Consider the following 18470-nt stretch of genomic DNA (forward strand, 5'->3'; position numbering starts at 1 on the left):
ATTGTAATTTCTATAATATAACACAGACTCACTGTGACACAGACTCAGTGGAACCCTGAGTTTGGGACCCCTGGTGTCGAGGATGGAGGGCATTGATCATGTTGTAACTCAACTGCAGTTGTTTGCTCACAATTGCAATTTGAAGCCACATTTTCAAGCCGTTTCAGTGTATGCACCTTGGTGTGCTATTGGAGTGTTGACTGGTTGACCTGGTGGAGGAAATTCACTGCGTGAAACTTGAAACTATTGAGGAAAACTTGAAGGCTTGGAGGGTTCAGCAGATATTTTTGTTTGGTCTCAAGATTGAAGCTTTAAACTAGAGCTTGACACTCTCAGTTTTCTGTGCTTTTCTGCTACAACACCAGGTTGTAACACAAGAGTTCCGCAGAAAGAGTTACTCTTCAGGAAAGAGAAGGGCCAGTGGCTGAAGAAGAAGACAGATGAGAAGACAAAAGCAGGTTTAGAGGAGAAGATGAATATGGAGGTGCTTCAGTAGATGATCAGGTGTGTTGAAACGCAGACACACCAAAACCACCTGGTACCAGGCGTGCCCCCCTCTGCCACCTCTTCATTCCACTGATTATCTTCACCATAGTAATAATCAGTTTATTTGAACCTGGTCGTGGAGATCATTAGCAGATGCTGCCACTGCTGCAGTTATATAGTCTGGTTCCATTTGGCCTCGTGAAATTTACTGCTTCTGCTTCTGCTGCATACATGATGTAACCATGTTGGACTCACAAAGCATCTTGGAACCTTTTGATCCCGTGAGGTGTTGTAGAAGTTTGAGCACATGTTTGAGGTTTCTAAACCGTGGTATACTCACTTCGTGTGTGAGTGTTTGCGTATTTGGACACGTTGGCAATGCTTTGCAAAGTAGCATTTTAGATCAAGGCTTTACGCACACCCACAGTAACACACTCGCACACGGAAGCAATTTGCTCTTCCACAGAACAAGCGTAATTCGGTAAAGGCAGACTGTCTCTCGTTCCCTCCTGTTACTCATGTGTGGCAGCTGGTAATGAAAGGGCCAGTGAAAGGCTTAGGGGTTTCACTTAAGTCATTTTGTGCTCGATTTATTTTGTGTATCACAAAGAGGCAGTGTGAGATGGCTTGGCTAACAGTGTTTAGCATCCTATTACAACACTCTGATATGGATGGATGATGTATCTTACCTTCAGGAGCCATTGACTAAAGTGAATAATGTCTCGGTATGATTAATCCCCTGAGATTACAAACAATATGACACAGAATCAACGTTCATATCGAAAAGGTAGCTGTTATCGATTCATAGGTAATTCGGACATAATCGGGTCCAATCCAAAAATAAAGTTACAGTTTTCTCTTTGTTTAGTTAGACTGTACAGGGTGAGATCACATCTTGTTTTCTTGGTCCAAACAGTGTCCATCCATCATTCACTGTGTTAGCTCCCTTAAGGCTGTCTTCTTTGTCTTATGCCACTTTCTTCTCCTCAATCAGTCAATTACTGGAGGACTTCCGGCTGAATGTCCAGGAGCAAACAGGCATTTAGTTCTGTTGCTTGGGTTTAAGGAAAATCCAGTTTTTATTTTTTAATTTGGACAACGTTTGGAGCAAATGGAGCTCAGTCAGCCTTCACAGCAGGATGCAGATGCAGGGAGAAGGAAAATCAATTTCTGTATTTTTCCCCTTCATAAAATATAGAATTCGGTACAAAAAACTGTGTAAGGATAAGAGGTGTAGGCCAATGAGTGAGAAAAGAGGGAGGGGAATGGAACAGCTTGTGAGATCAAGGTCGTATCCAGGCTTTAGTATTGGTATTCTCCTCGGTGTTAAAATGATTCTACCAGTGAATAGTGTTTTCATTCCTCTCCTGAATGAGATTCACAGGAGCATGGAGAGAGGGTGAAGGGGAGAGGGGAAGAGAAGGAGAGAGAGAGAGAGAGAGAGAGGGAGAGAGAGAGAGAGGGAGAGACATGACAAAGAAAAGGGAAAGTAATCCCTCCCTCCTCTCTTCTTCTCCCCCTCCTTCCTCCCTCGCGTTTGCTCTCCCCGTGGACATACAATAGCAAATGAAAATACAGCGTGGGATAAACAACTTTTATCAGACTAGAGCAAATGAAATAGACTATTTTATTCAATTCTTCATCCCTGAAGCATCCCCTGCCATATCTACTCAACAGCATCTCACCCCTGCAGCTTCAGCTGAGAAAAGAGAAGGCGCTTATGCAAATTAAATGCTTTATTCCTGATTAGATTACAGACGCAATAATTGTCTTGGATGATTTATGGGAGTAATTGGATGTCACAAACTGCAGTAAGAAAATCTTAGTTGCCATGGCTTGGTGCTATGAAAACATTACATCAACACAATATAGGGAATCCACCATAAAAATTCACTTTAGCGGGCACATATAGCTTGCATTAGAGAATTAGCTTGCTGAGTATATTGAGTTTTCCAAGGTTCCAAGGTAATAAATGAACCCTCAAGAAAAAAAACAAACATGCAGGGTTTTTCTTTTCCTCTGGAAGTGTGCAGCTGTCACACTCACTGAATGAAAATAGTGAGTCAACATTTAGTATTTAAGATAGCAACCAAGAGAGAAGTGCAATGAGGAGGAAGAAAAGGGAAACACAAAGCTCCAGGTGGCTCTTGAACCACTGCTGTGGTAAAATGGAGTGTTTATTAGCCATACTGATGCACAGACATGGCTTGGGGTAGTCATCAAACCTGTAGGAGTGAGAGCGTGGGATTGCTACTCTGGAAAGAGAGCGGCAAGTGGGAAATTAGGAGCCTGCCATGCTATCCTGCCCCATCTCAAGGCACGGCGGATACTTTACAGCAGGCTAATCTCAACAAGAGCTCTCCCACTTCACTAAGACCCTGTCACACACGAAGAGGGGGAGAGGAAGGGAGAAGCAGAGAGATCTTCCCTGCCTGACACCGATCTATGACGCATATTATAGCCTAATCCAATTAATTCTGTTTCGCTTGCAATGCCGCTTATTTGAGTCATCATAAATGCATACATAAATATCTCTCACTGCAACGATTTGTGCAAAACGCAAAAACAGCTAACTCAGGTGGACTTGAGTTTGTTTGGCAAAGTCCTCTTGTCGTGTCCCTCCCCACACTCCAGCATTTCTTTGTTTCACATCAGGAATGGAAAAAACAGAGGGATTGTAATTGATGAGGCGGCCAGGTGACATAAATGTTTGACAAACTGTTTGTTTTTCCCCTCCTTCCTTCTTCCGTGTCTCTCTTTTTCCCTCTCCTCCTGTTCTCACATTTTACAGGCTGAGGCAAATCTGTAGCAGAGGAACATCGGCAGCAGCAGCAGCAGTGTTGGTGCGACCATGAGGTCAGAGGCCTTGTTACTCTACTTCACGCTACTGCAAATAGCCGGGGCGGGCTTCCCCGAAGACAGTGAGCCCATTAGCATCTCACACGGCAACTGTAAGTATATTGTTTTCTTTTTTTGTGTAGCTTCTCTTTTCTTTTCTCAAGATCTTCCATCCCCTCCTCTCATTACAAGTAGAAACTCTCAGCCTGCACTTATTGTCCTTTTTTCTTTGTCTTCCACTTCACAAATCCCACCTCTCACTATTTGTCTCACTTGTTCTATCCTTTGGCTCCTCTCTATCCCTCTCAAACCCTTGCTTCCTCTCCAGCCCCCACCATGCCTAACACCAAAATGCATTCTCAAGGCATGGAGTGTAATTTGGTGCCCAAGGATAGGCCCTCTACACACACACACACACACACACACACACACACACACACACACACACACACACACACACACACACACACACACACACACACACACACACACACTGAAATAAAGGACTTAAGGCAGCATTTGAAACAGAGCCCACCCCACATCAAAGGATAATCCGCTATTTTTCTGTTGGGCTCCTAATGCTTTGTGTGATAGTGTAAATGCTGTGGCAGGCTATGAAGATATGGTCATTGTTTCCTCTGTGTCTGTCTGTTATTCCCACTGTCCTGTCTTGTTCTGCTCACTCCGAGCATCATGTAGTGTCTCCTGGCCAGGAGAGCTGAGGCACACGCCAGCCAGCAGCTTCACTCCGACCTGTACTCCTCTATCACACTGTTTATTCAAATCAAGCGCTTTCATCCAAAGCCACCAGCAGTCACCCGATTGCATGGTACAGTGCAGCATATTTTTAGCCTGCAATTTATGGTTGCAGGCTGAACTCAACCAACAATTGTGGTGGCGTTTTCCCTACCCAGCTAAGACACATGGGTCGACGTTTGACCCGAAGTCCTTTGGGCATCTGACAAGAGCAAATTCATAAAATTCCTAAAGCCACTGCTACAGTTACTACAGTTACTAACATATGGTTAACACATGCAGCAGTGATTAACTTGTGTGTGTGTGTGTGTGTGTGTGTGTGTGTGTGTGTGTGTGTGTGTGTGTGTGTGTGTGTGTGTGTGTGTGTGTGTGTGTGTGTGTGTGTGTGTGTGTGTGTGTGTGTGTGTGTGTGTGTGTGTGTGTGTCCTGTTTCACAGACACAAAGCAGTATCCAGCATTTGTGGGCCACAAACCTGGAAGGAACAATACGCAGCGGCACAAACTGGACATCCAGCTCATCATGATCATGAACAGGACGTTATACATCGCTGCCAGGTGAGTGATAAATTTACAGATTTTTAAAGTCTATCTTAATTATTAGTGTTATTTTGAGCACAGAGAATGAGAAATACATTCCACTTTTACTAATTTGTTTCGCTGAATAGGGGCGCTGTCTAATATAGATTTGGATTAATTGTCCTGAGCAAGTGTGGTTTCAACAGGATTATTGAATCCTTCATCATCCCCTCTCTTATTACAGCTGCTTTGTGCACATGTGATCTTGTTTTAACTCAATAATGACTGCAGGCGGGGAAATGTGCAGCAGTTTGGCCATCAGGCTGAACTTTGTAGTCCCGGTTTACTTTTTTCTTTTAAAGTTCTGGAAGTCAGTAGGGACTAATTCATAGCAAAATACTGAGACTTTAAATCACTTTGCAGCCTGGACTTTTTCTTTCATTACCTCTGTGTTGTTTTTCTATTTTGAGCTACCAGACCGGCAAAACCCCTTTTACTTTGTGTGACAAGTATCCCTAAAGACTTCTGCCCTGCGTTTTTGTCTTTCTTTGAACATCTGAGCAGACATATAAATGCTCTCAAACACATGTTCACACAGATGAAAACAACAAAAGAGGTAAAAGTTAATTTAATATAAATTTCCACTTTTTTTTCCAGAATGACTATAATCCCCATATATTTTTGGTCCAAAAGCACCAAGTGTCACAGTCTTTTTTTTGTTTTTTTGTTTTTTTACCCTCAATTGGTTGACTAGTAGTTCTCACAAATCGATTTGTAAAAAGTCGTCATTGTCTGATGCCCCCCCCCCTTTTCTGTCACCTGCTTTTACAGCTCTCTGTCTTTCTGCCAGTGTCTGTTTTTCACCCGTGCATCTGTATTTTGTTGTGACTCACCTTTCTGAGATGATATAGCTCAATTACTCCTTGTGGAGCCATGGAAAAGAAAATCTATATTGATTTTGTCTTCTCTCTCCTCATCGGTATATAAGCAATTTTCCTGTTTCTTTACCACATGATAAAGAAAGTGATCTGAAAAACAATCAAGTCTATTTTCAAAGCATCAGCAGGTGGATTGGCTTCCGTTTGAGTTTTTTAATGTGCAGTGAGAAATAAATGAAGTCACACAGAACAGTCATTAATAAAATGGGAGACTCCGATGCTTGCTCTTTGCCGTTCATGGTTAATTGAGTGGCAGGCTTGATTGGACTCTGTTCAAAGTCACAATGGGGGTCTGTCTTTGTTTTCCTCCAACCATGTCAAATTAAGTGGCTGAGGGAGGCTGCTGCTTTAAGTGGCAGAGCTCTTTAACATATCTGTGGTCATTAAGAAGAGGTGTGCGGAGTCTGAGAAAGGAAACAGATCGAAAGAGAGAGACAGGGTGTGTGTGTGTGTGTGTGTGTGTGTGTGTGTGTGTGTGTGTGTGTGTGTGTGTGTGTGTGTGTGTGTGTGTCCCAGAGACTCTGGTCTGCCTGTCGCCCACCTGCTCGACATGGTGGCCGGAGCCTGAGGGGTAAAAAAGGGAAATGAGACAGAGGATTTATTGAAGGGGTGTGTGGAGTATGTGCATGTGCAAGTGAACTAGAGAGGGTGTGTGGTTCCTAAATTAGTAAGTTGGCCTGTTGTCAAATGCATTTAAAAGTGATTACTTAGGTGCAACGTGCGTCCATATGTGTGTATGTGAAATGTACATTAGGGTGTGGGTCTGTAAACTGCATATATGTGCTTGTGTGAGTATGCATGAGGTCACCTGGTGCGTTGGTCCCACACTTGCATACTTGCCCAAAGCAGACGGGAATGCTGACACATGGCGGAGGTATGTGACCCTTGAATAAGTGGAATGATCTCCTCAGATTAGGCCGAGTTGAATGACTGTCATTGATCCTGACGAAGAGAAGAATGTTAGCGTCGATAACATGGGCACACAAATGACGGACCTTCTGCAAATGCCTATTTTCTCCAACGGGGTATCGATAAAGACCTGCAGAAGTTGAATGACAATAACAGTTTAAGGTAAACTGCGGAGGCAATTGCCACTTTAGAAATCAATGTGAAAGTGAGCCAACAGTCAACCCAGCAAGACTCAAGCAACAACACAACGCACGCGGCAGAATAGAAACGATAGGCAACATCAATAGTTGCTTTTATGATGGTTGTCCAGTCAAATGGCTTGTTTATTCTGGGGCCAGATTCACACAGCTTTGCCATCATGCCTCCAGACCAGTGAGCCTCAGTTCTGGGTGTGCAGCAGCTTGCAGATGGCCGCTGTGAACAGAGTCCAAAGCCCAACACAGTTTCAGGCTGTTTTTTGAATGACTGCTCAGTGTATTAAATCCCTTTGGCTCCTCTTGTGGTGCTGGCAAATAAATCACAAGGTTTTTTTAAGCTGTGAGATGCATACAAACATAGCAACTGATGAAATTGTAAATAGACAAAAGTGGCTTAATCCATAGAGGGAAAGAGTCAAGTAATTGGCAACAGAGAAACTCAGCAACAGATGCAGCAATTGATAATTTTTCCAGTTTTAAGCCTTAACTGAAATGTATTGATGTTCATTTTGCAGTCGTGTTTAAGCTATTATATTTGGGCAAATATTAAAGAAAATGGCCTTCGGTGATGAGGCCATAAGACTTTCAGTATGTGTAAAATATCATTAGCCATCGAGGACTCGTGCACATTCAGTGCTGATCATGAATTCAATTCACGGCTGCTTCAGTGCCTTAATATTCTGAGTCTTATTCCATGGCTGGGTTTCCATCAAGTGCATTATCCAGAGGGACATCTTGATAAGATACCAGACTGCTGTATTCTCATACGCAGGCAGAAACCCTCTTGTTTGTTTAATTATTAAAGCATTTGACATTGGGCCGACCATAATGTTGATTTCTCTCATTCTCCTCAAAGATCTGCAAATAACAAGAGGAACGCGTCACAGATTTCCTTCTCAAGACAGAATACAACTACTCATGGGTCATGGGTTAGTTGTGAGTGAAATCACAATGATCAACATGAACTCAAGCTTTACATCAAGCTACTTCATTTTTAATATGGCAATTGTGTTTATGAGATTCATAATAAACTGGAAACACGACAGATGTAAAAGTAAGAGTAATGAGCATAAAAACTTTTTTATGTACAAGGTTGGTGTTTTATATGTCTCAACTGTCATGCGTGTTTAGGGTGTTTAGCAGCAGAGTCACGTTTTGCAAAAGCAATAAACTGTTCTATGGGACATGGACGAGGGATGACTCCTATCCAGAGGTCCATATTTCATGGTCAGGGAACACTATGTACAGCATTCAGAATTCATCGCGGTGCAACTGGGAGATTTATCATTTTGATCTCTGCAGAAAATATCTGTGTGTGCATAAATATGACTCTGTGGGAGTGTCTGAGAATGTGTGCAGCTGTAAGTGGAAGTAAACCATGTAATGGTGGCTGTTCTTTAAGGGACATGTGCGATGTCACAGGCAGATAAACATACCAATGGTTTAATATTAAGCTGTACGCAGTGTTGAAAATAAACCCTCGGATTTCTATCTATACTGGGAATTATTCATGTATAGCTTGAATAAATAAAAAAAATCTGTTAAGATATAAAGTATTCCTCAAAGAAATTACAGAAATGTATCGGTGGTTCTGCAAAGGTAGTGCACCCTCCTCATTAGATAAGTCAGGTTAATCTGAATGAAAATACCTGTGATACTAACTGTATTGTATCAATCCTATCATACTTAACAGTAGTTTTATAGACTACTCCAAATATTCACAGTGGACTGTGTATTACATTTTATATTTTTTTGGCAACTTGACAGAACAAGTGTAAAATCGTTGAGAGGATCGAGTAAAAGTAGTTGTAGTGTCTGATTAGATTGGCCACTATTAGAGGTCTATAAAGTACACTCAAATGGGTGGAGGCCCAAGAGTCAGCCCAGGACATGCTGTGGAGATTATGTGTCTGGATTGGTCTGGGAGTGGATTAGGATACCGGAGAAAGGGACAAGGATGTCCCATGTGGACTGAGGGTTAAAACTGGTAGATGAATGCAAAATGTAGAATCTGTATCGTTGTCAAATGAGCTTTGCTTCTTCACCCTTGTGGCAGCTTTTCGTCCTAAAATAATGAAGGAAAACCCAGACTGTAAAAAATGTCATCTTTTTTTTTTTAGGTTAGTGTAACGTTTGACGATATGACGAGTAAGTCATGTAGACAATAAGACAGATGGTCCATGCATGCTTGCGTCTGAGTATGTGTGAAAGTGTTACAGTATACTCCGCTCAGCGAGGATGTCTTCGGTCTCTCCACATGCAGGACATAGCCGCCATTCTCGGGCCTCAGTCAGCCTTTGCCATGGAAACACCAGCCACAATCTGTTTACACCCCTCTATGAGGCGTGGAAGCATGGGAATCAAGAGAGAATGTGTGTGTGTGTGTGTGTGTGTGTGTGTGTGTGTGTGTGTGTGTGTGTGTGTGTGTGTGTGTGTGTGTGTGTGTGTGCGTGCGTGCGTGCGCGTGCGTGTGCGTGTGCGTGTGCGTGTGTGTGTGTGTGTGTGTGTGTGTGTGTGTGTGTGTGTGTGTGCGTCAAAGGACCAAAATTTGTAGTTGCCATTAGCAGTCACGCAGAGACACACACATACACTCAAAAATCCTGATTACCTTCTCTCTGCTGAGTCCGTTGGAACAGTTGAGCTTCTGTGTCTGCTGCTCTTCCCTGTTGGGTCTCTTTGGGTCTCGCAGTAGAGGCCACTAGAGTCTCCATTATTGTTGCTCCACCAAATCCTGTTAAAACCCACTAATGACTGAGATTACACGGTTGCCTCCTCTCCCTCGCCTCACAGCACCAACGACATACAACCACATCACATCATGAAACAAAGCTTGAAGCTTCAGTAATCATAATCACCTGAATTTGAAGTGAGAAAAAGTTCCCATTAAAGTCAAGTGCAGAAAATTACTTTCCTTCTCCTTCTAAAATATATTCACAGCAGGTTATTCAGCAAAAACTTACCAATTCTCAATGTTCTCTCGGCAAATGAGAAGCTTCCACAGTGTTAACAGCAAGCCACAGCCACATGTTAATGTAACTAAATTCCCAGTTATTCTTATTTAAATTTTTCAGTTGTCTCCTTGAAACTTGTTTTTAATACATCATTGTTCATTTATTTTTCCATTTTGAGCTTTACTCTAATCTGCTGATCGCACCATCACGCGACTTCACGATAATACGTCATGCAACAGCAGATCTAATCGCTACGAGTACATCGAGTTGAAACATTTTTGCTTCAGTCTTTGCTAATTTGCTAATGCAGGAATACCGAGCTCTGAAAAACAACATCTGTAGTGTTACTTTAACCATATGTTCAAGCATTAACAACTGTGTGTCATGGTATGTTTGTAATTTACTTGTTGGATTTCCCAGAAGATGCGGGTCCTACTTTGAAATTACAGGATGAAATCAATAAAAAAACAAAGATAAATCACATCGTTTGTGCAGTTATTATGCATACCTGCTTAATTACACTTTGTGTGCAAGCTCAAAACATATCCCCCCCCCGCCCCACACACACATACACACTGGGAAATGTGGAGAGAATGTAGAAAATCATGATGAGAACTTAAACCTTTGAAAAGAACAACCTGCCTCAGCTTGGGGGTGAGTGAACCCTGGCTTCTTGTATTTCATGCCGACACATCACCGAGGGCCCTCGGTCCATTCAAGACTTCAACAACTCCCTTCACGGCCCAAAGGTGCATGCTGACTCCACCAGTTCCCTCCCATCCACTTTGTGGAGAGGATTTAAACTAGTGAAAGCCAATAGAATGGACAATGGCCCTCCTCTACCTCCCATGATCCGGTTATGGAGAGAAAGAGGAATATGGATGAAGAGGGGGACGAGAGAGAGAGAAAGGGTGGGAGGTAGACAGGAGGGTGGATGTGTAGGCATTTAGTTTGCGGAAAGCGGGGTGGTGGCACAAGGTGTGGGGTGCATGCTAATCACATTCCCCTCTATTCTGCTGCTGAAGTGTGAGATAGTTGTACAAAGGCCCAGCAGATGGACTGAGCGGGCCTGCGGTCACCCCAGAAGAAATGCGCTGTTATGAAAACGACATTCTTCCACACAAAGACCCTGTGTTTCCCTGGCCATGCATGGCTACATGTCCGATGGAGACCCTCTGTGTCACTCTGTTGCACTCAATCTCACACTCTTGCCCCTGCTCAGTTGGTCCACTGTTATGACTCCATCATTCATCTCTCTGTGGGTACTGATGCCTTTTCAGTCCCTCCATCTTTTTTGCCTAAGAGGATATTTACATACCATCCATCCTGCTCAGACATTTCTGTCACTGAGTTTCGGGAAATGCGATGCCCACGCCAAGTGATTCACATTGACACCCAATGTTCTGGGCTCATCTGCTCTCAAAGGCGTCTGTTCTTGCCGTTCCTCAAAATCTCGTGGCGTTTAGGATTTCATCATGAGCCTAGCTAACCCACTGCAGGACCTTTTATTTTGTGTAGCAGATCTGTGTCATCCTTAGACTTTTGATTGACGGTGAGGCAGGAGGCTGAAGGTGGCAGAGATGAAGATTCTGAGATTAGACCGAATTAAAAATGATTGAGACAGCTCGAGTTACACTCTTACACTTAGACATGATGCTTAGAGAGTCTATGCTGAGAAGGACATTGAGACGGCTGGTGAAGTTGAGGAGGCAGGGGAAGGGGGTTTGAGTTTGAGTTTGAGTTTTCTGGTTAGATAACTACAGAAAAGCATGTGGAAACGTCTCCAAGTGGATGGTAGTCAAAAGAGTTTTTGTCAACCAAGAGTGTAACTATGTTGACAAAGAGTACAGAGAGAGAGAGAGAGAGAGAGAGAGAGAGAGAGAGAGAGAGAGAGAGAGAGAGAGAGAGAGAGAGAGAGAGAGAGAGAGAGAGAGAGAGAGAGAGAGAGAGAGAGAGAGAGAGAGAGAGAGAGAGAGAGAGAGAGAGAGAGAGAGAGAGAGAGAGAGAGAGAGAGAGAGAGAGAGAGAGAGAGAGAGAGAGAGAGAGAGAGGCACATGATGCAAAAAACTGCCTGAAGTGAAAGGGACAGTTTCCTGTATGTGCTCTACAAACAATTGAAAGCTATTGTGATTTAGCCCACTGATTTCATCCCTCACTAAAGCACGGACCACATAAAGCAGGAGTAGTTACTATGAAAGACTTAAAAATGTCATTGCTTGCATTGCCATACCACACTGAGCTTCATTTTTTGAATTGTACTAATAAGGATGTATCTCAATAGCTAGACTTAATACATGATGTATGTTGTGTGACAGTTTCATGTCGGACATATATCAGGATTGCATCCATGAAATCCCTGAGACATTATTTCTTAAAGTGACACCAAAAACCAAGAATCATCAAGTATTTTGTTTTTCCAGTTTTCTCTATATCAAAGGTAATCCAGCAATAGGCTGTGCATCTGCAGGAAAATTGCAAGGATCAGCTGCTCGCGGCTAATTCATCACAATTTTAACGATGCTGGTTTGACACAGAGTAAACAAATATAGGCCAACAAACAGGTTCAAGCTGTAGCCCACAGTAGCTGTAAACTTTCTGCTTACATCCCACAAACATCATAAAAATGTAGTGAGAATGTGGCTATTCCCCAAACACAAAACACAGTAAGCAGGTTCAAGAAATAATAAGGCTTAGAGCTTCCCATTAACATAGTTTGTGTTGTCCTGGAACTTTCCCATCCACAGAGAGAAAGTTAAACCCACACTGAGGAAGATAAGAACAAATGAACTGATACAGAAAACTGCTTTTACGGAAGACTTTTCATTTGCACCGTGGAAACTTTAGGTGAGATAAGATTTATACAGACTTCATCGTCTGCTCTTTTAAATTATGACAAAAAACTGTGTTTGAAGGATTTATATTTGATCTAAAATGCCTGCATGGGTCTACATGCTGTATGGAAATGAAGTTGAAAACCACCTTTAGAACTTAATTTTTTTATACCCAGAAACATCTTAAAGTAAAATGTGTGCCCCGTGATTGTAAATGAGATCTATTCTGGGAAACAATGAACAATAAATGCTCCTATTTTTGTATTCACAGTGAACTCCTCAATCCAAATGAAAACGCAATGTGGCATAATAAAATTAGGCTGTGAGACAGGACTTTACCACAGATTTGCACCAACAGGACAACAGCTTTTACAAACAATAGTTTGTTTAGTCTGAACTGGGCTCAGCAGGCGAGAACGGGCTGAAAATCAGACTCTGGTTTTGTCTGTCGTGTCAGAAGGAAGAATGGCCTCTTTTTGGGGGTTTGATCGCTCACAGCACAAATGCATTCACAAGAGTTTGGACCAAGTGCAGGTATCTCATCAGAGCAATGTTGAAAGTCAAGAAGAATACGCAGTCTTTTTTGTTATTTGCACATGTAAATAAATGCTGCTTTTCTCCATCGTAAAAGTTCGGAGGATTTTGGAGTCAGTTTGAAAAAAACAGGACTTTTAGAGATAGCATGGTGCAACTCTGCTCTTAACTTTATAGAAATCAAACAACTGATAATTAAAAATGTGTATTTTAGTCTTAAATGTCAATGTTATCAGAAATAAAGATAATGAAATGTCTCTGGTTGCAAGGAAAGTACAAATGTATTCTTAAAGCTTCAGGTTATTTCTTTGCACTTTTAAATAGAAAATGGATAGATGTTTAGATAGCTTATGGTTGACAACAAACAAGACTGTGTCACTCGCGTGGTCATTGAAGATCTCGTCTCTCCGCCTTTCTCTCTTCATCGATACTGGCCTGCAGGCATGACTCATGCACCAAAAGGATGTGAATATGTTGCAGTGTGAGTTCAGGTGCCGTGCCGAAGAGGGGAATGGGTGCAGGCGTGTTTTTTATGTGACTGTGGTGGGGTAAAATGAGGGGGGTGGGGTCGGAGGCCCGCTGCACATGTGTGTTTGGAAAGCTGGTGTTGACACAGACACAGCCGCCCCATTGTCCTCCTCCATCTCCAGTCAGGATGTTGGAGGGACGCCTCATCACTTCGCTCCCTCTAATCTCTGCTGGAACCAAAAAGACCCCGCGGCTGGAGGGTCTCGGCCCTCGAGGACGCTGTCAGCGACAGGACAAGAGGGGAGCAAGGAGGGGAGGATAGCGAGAAGGTTACTATCGAAAATTATGCAGCAGTCAATTACAGATTACCCATGAGCTGTTTTAAAATTGCAGGCAGTAAAATAACCCAAGGGATTACAATAAATCCTGCAAGTAATCCTCTGATTTAATAGCTTTAAAATTTAGCTTTGTCTTTTTTAATACAAAGTTTGAGTTTTAAGACAATGTTACAAATGATGTCAAATCGAAAACTCATACTTCAGGACACATATCGGAACATTACAGCCATATCATCTTTCATGGTGATTATACATCATTTTAATTTAAAATGGTTTTTGTGAGGGTCTACATACAGCTACTTTGAATAAATATATGCAAAAATGCTTTGGTAAATGCCGTTATTGTGTGTCCCGTTACACTAAAAGTAAGGCAAAATAAACACTGAAATAGTCCTTTGCAGAACCCCAGGATATTCAGCCCATTCCAATTAGGACAAAGAAGTGCAATGGTAGTGCAACCAGCAAGCCATAATGAAAAACATTATCCAGTGGAGTTTGCGGTTTTGGCTTGAAATGCTAAATTTTTAATCATGGCAGACTGAACAGTGACTTTTCAGCATCTGGCATTTACTTTAGCAAGTGAACTTGGAAGGAAGGGCATGGGATGCTTCTCAGTGACCCGAAGTTGACTTTGCTCTTTGCTTTATTATGAAACTGTTTTTCCTTTTAATTGGAGCGGATTTTCTTTAAAGAGCACTCACAGAATTGTGTCAAAGGGTAAGTGAGATAAGGTGAACCTGAAACTGACTTCGTAATCAGTTTTGGTTCTGCAAACTAGTTAACATAGAAGAATGAACAATTAGTGTTTGGAAAATGAAATTTATTGAATTTCAGACCCTTAAAAGAAGGATTTATGGCAATAAATGCATCTGATTTATGGGATAAAAACATTCAATTTCATTATTTATTTTTGATTTGGCATACTAACATAATGTGACATGAGATGTGACAGAGATGACATCAACTTTTACGCAATTATCAATGGCGTCACCGGTCCACCAATCCTCTTTGGAGAATGCCGAACTGTTTTTGTAATTTGAGCTGCTCTTAAAGATTAATTATTCAATTTAGGTGTTGTGGCAGATGATGTACAGTAGGCTTGGTTTTATCCTCGAGGAGACTGCTCTGGCCCCCAGGAAAGCGATATAAGTGGATTCATTTCAAGATGCCTGTTCCTCCAAAGACTTTATTAGATTTAGTTAATGAGAGAGCAAGGCAGGCTGGCTGGCTGAGAGCAGGTTGGGGAGCTGGAACGTAATTAAGCCGTGAGCCTGACGACGCCACTGTTACACACTTTGATTAAAAACACGTTCAACAGCTAATCTCCAACAAATTAAAGCAGTTACATCGTTTGGCATGGTCACCTTTGGTTCGAGATAAATCCTCCTATTCTCCGCCCTCCTCCGTTCGCACCACCCCTCACACCTACTGCCCTCTGCTGCGCCCTCCGTCTCTCTGTCTGCACCCTAATTCTCCACGGTTAGTAGGTGTAGCTACATGCCTGGTCAACCAGCCGGTCCATCTGCCCACGATGTAGTTAACCCTTGTAAGCTTTATGTCTTCCATATGCCCTGCTGGGGCCTTTATGGCTGGACTGTGTAATACAGGAGAAGTCTGTATATTTCCAGGCCAACACACATAAGTCTTCTTGTCTGGGCTATAATGAGTGTTAGTATAGATTTCCTGTGGCTCAAACACTAGGCTTAATTGACCTGAACAGCTCTGAGTGACTTGGCACCTCCCGTCTCAACCTTCCCTCCTCCCTCACCCCCCATCAAGACCTTTATGTGGGACAAAGAGGCTTTTGTCCCCAGGCCTGCGCCACCGCGCTCTAAACCTTTGTTGACTGTTTCTGTCTGACAGAGCAAATAGCTCTGGCCTCCTTTTGTTTATTGTCATTTTTTGAAGTTTGAACAAAGTTTATACAAAGCCCCATTTTCTGACGTTGTTTGTTGCCTGCAGGGGGAAAACATAGAGGGGAGAAAAGAAATGGGTTTATTGTTTGTTGAATTTTTGACTGTCTACTGCCGTCTGACCTCTTATCTTCTCATCTCTCTCTGCCTTCTTTCAATCCCCCTCTCCCCCTCTCTCTTGCCGTCCCCCGATCACTCGCAGGGATCATATATACACGGTGGACACAGACACTGCCAACAGTGACGAGATCTTTTTCAGTAAGGTGAGTGAGACGTCTGTCTCTTTGAGGAAGCCTTGTTCTCGGCGTGCTGTGATTGACAATCTTCTCTTAATAACCTCCCTGCAAGTGCCACTGTGTCTTTTGGTGTGTGCGTGGGTGCACGCATGCCTGCCTGCCAGCAGTCTTACTCACCCACTCGCCCATGTGAACTTGTCGTGCTCGCCACGGTGACCCCGTTAAGAAGATTATCCAATCAATCAGCTAGCAAACCACCTGCGTCATCCACACTCATCAGTGGGACAGCGGAAGTTCTGATGGGTGTGTAAGAGAGCCTGACAGGACATTAGAACAGGAAGAAGCGTGGGATGGGTAGATGGAGATAAGCAAGAAACAGAGAAAATAGAGTGAAACCAGAGTGAACTGAATTGCAGCAGGGTGAGGAAGACAAGGTGATTACAAAGAAGAAACACTCCATTGTGTGTTTTCAGATTATTCTAAGAGCACATAGGCCTATTGCCAGGAATAAACCCTGTCCACTCCATTTTCACCACTCATCGTCACTTGCCCTCAACATAATAGATGCAAACAGGATTCAAACAAGGCCGTTCTCATGTATACAACAACCCGCCATTGCTCCACCTCATCCACTTCAATGCCAAAGCAAGGCGAGTGGGTCTTAATGAGAGCAGGCTGCAGATGAAAGGCTGTTGGGAGACACACTGATTGATTGATGACTGAGGGTCTTTAATCAGGAGCTGAGCTCCAAACATGTTGTACATCAGTGGCGGGTACGCAGCCGTCTCAACTTGTGGCTCAGAGCTGACCCCCGGGCCACATAGGGCAGGGCCAAGAGTGCGGTGGACGTGTGTTAATGTGTGCGTTGCGTGGTTGGACAGCCAATATAACCGAGCATTGACTGATAAGTATGTGTGACAGTGAAATAGGTAAAATAGGTTTATGTGCTTGTTGCTGACTGGCAGGTAGGGGTTATTTCTGACCCTCGAGGCCAAGGCAGTGCATGTGTGTCTGTGCATGTGTGCACACGGATGGCCAACCAATCAATCCACAAAAAAAATAAAAAATAAAAAATAAAAATGCAGCTCTATTCTGAGGTGAGATCTGTCCTTGGACGGACTGTGTATGGGATCATATTTCCTCCTCTCTGGCAGAGAAATTGATGTTCAGGGAGGTAAACTGAGATCCAAACAGTACTTAGAATAAAGTTCACCTCAGAGCAGGTGCCTCATGAGGGAAATCAATAATGGAGAATCTCAGATGATGATTATTGATCGCTGTATAGATGGGTTATTGAGCTGTATAATGTCATTCGTTGTTTTCTCCTGCTTCACAGTCCAGCCTCTTTGCTCTCTGACTTTCTTCCCTCTCCTTTATATCCATCTTTTCCTTCAGAAAATGACATGGAAGTCCAAACAGGCAGATGTGGACACTTGCAGAATGAAAGGGAAACATAAGGTAAAGAAAATACACAAGCACTGTAGCCACCTCTGTGTGTGCAGCCTTCAAGCTCATTTATAAATGGCACTTGTTAGAGAAAGCAGACAACCTGTTACTGATGTAAGTGCTCCCAGTCTCTTTGTTTCTTTGTCTGGCCCAAATTTACTGAGACAAGACCCCGAAGGTGCAATAACACACAGTCTACAGTTCATAACATTTTGCTGTGATAATTCAGAGAGCACATGAGTAGGAATCTTCACATTCATGAGCAGTATAATTTTACCCTCTTTAAATATGATATAAAAATATATATATATCAATGTAAAAGGCATCAAAGTGGGGCCTAATGATTCTTAACGCACCATTGGGAAATGCCACATTTTATGTTTGTTAAAAACTTCTCCACCTTCCTTCAATAATCAAAGGCATCTTGTTTTTAAAGCCAAACTGTAAAAGTGTCTATCATAAGATCAACACATGAATGTGCTTTCTTTCTTCTTTTTGCTTTCATTTCTTCCCCTGTGCTCCCTGAAGGACGAATGTCACAATTTCATCAAAGTCCTCTTGCAGCAGAATGACGACACCTTGTTTGTTTGTGGAACAAACGCTTTCAACCCCTCCTGTCGGACCTACAAGGTAAGGATGCAAACAAACCTGAACACACACATTGAAATACCTTGGCATGGTGTTGTCAGCCCTTTTGACCTCAGTGACTGGCATTCATCTCACACACACTGTACTTACAGAATTACTTGAAACTCCTCTCCACTTTGTCGTCCTGCTCACACCACGAACACACTCGGGGATGTGTTTCAACCCGAGCCCTGCGAAGGTTTAGAGGCGGTGAGCTATGGACATAGATGGATGACTTTCACAACTCAACGGGCTCTCCTATGTCTTTATCTCCAGGTGTATTTTGACACGCTTGATTTAGAAGCAGAGAAACCTAAAAACCTCCCCTGTTTCATGAGCACTGTCAGAAGCAAGTGAGGGCACAATCCTGAAATCCGATTCGACCTCCTCCTATAAACACACCGCCTGGTGATTTTCATGTGGAAATATCAGGAACGATTTTAAAATTCCTTCTGGTAAACTAAAGGCGTTGGTTAATATTAATAA

At 42.8% G+C, this 18470-nt stretch overlaps 1 protein-coding gene across 1 annotated transcript in view; it reads left to right on the forward strand.

Moving 5' to 3' along the window:
• The window catches only part of sema6a (sema domain, transmembrane domain (TM), and cytoplasmic domain, (semaphorin) 6A), a 108263-nt gene that overhangs the window by 43607 nt on the left and 46186 nt on the right, over positions 1-18470 (forward strand). The window contains exons 2-6 of the mRNA XM_080500060.1: positions 3278-3437; positions 4518-4635; positions 15878-15938; positions 17307-17369; positions 17886-17987. Of these exons, the coding sequence (XP_080356186.1) occupies positions 3338-3437; positions 4518-4635; positions 15878-15938; positions 17307-17369; positions 17886-17987 (444 nt within the window). The 5' untranslated portion in view covers positions 3278-3337. The remainder of the gene's footprint in view (positions 1-3277; positions 3438-4517; positions 4636-15877; positions 15939-17306; positions 17370-17885; positions 17988-18470) is intronic.

This window comes from Blennius ocellaris (assembly GCF_963422515.1).
Source record: "Blennius ocellaris genome assembly, chromosome: 7".
Lineage (NCBI taxonomy): Eukaryota > Metazoa > Chordata > Actinopteri > Blenniiformes > Blenniidae > Blennius > Blennius ocellaris.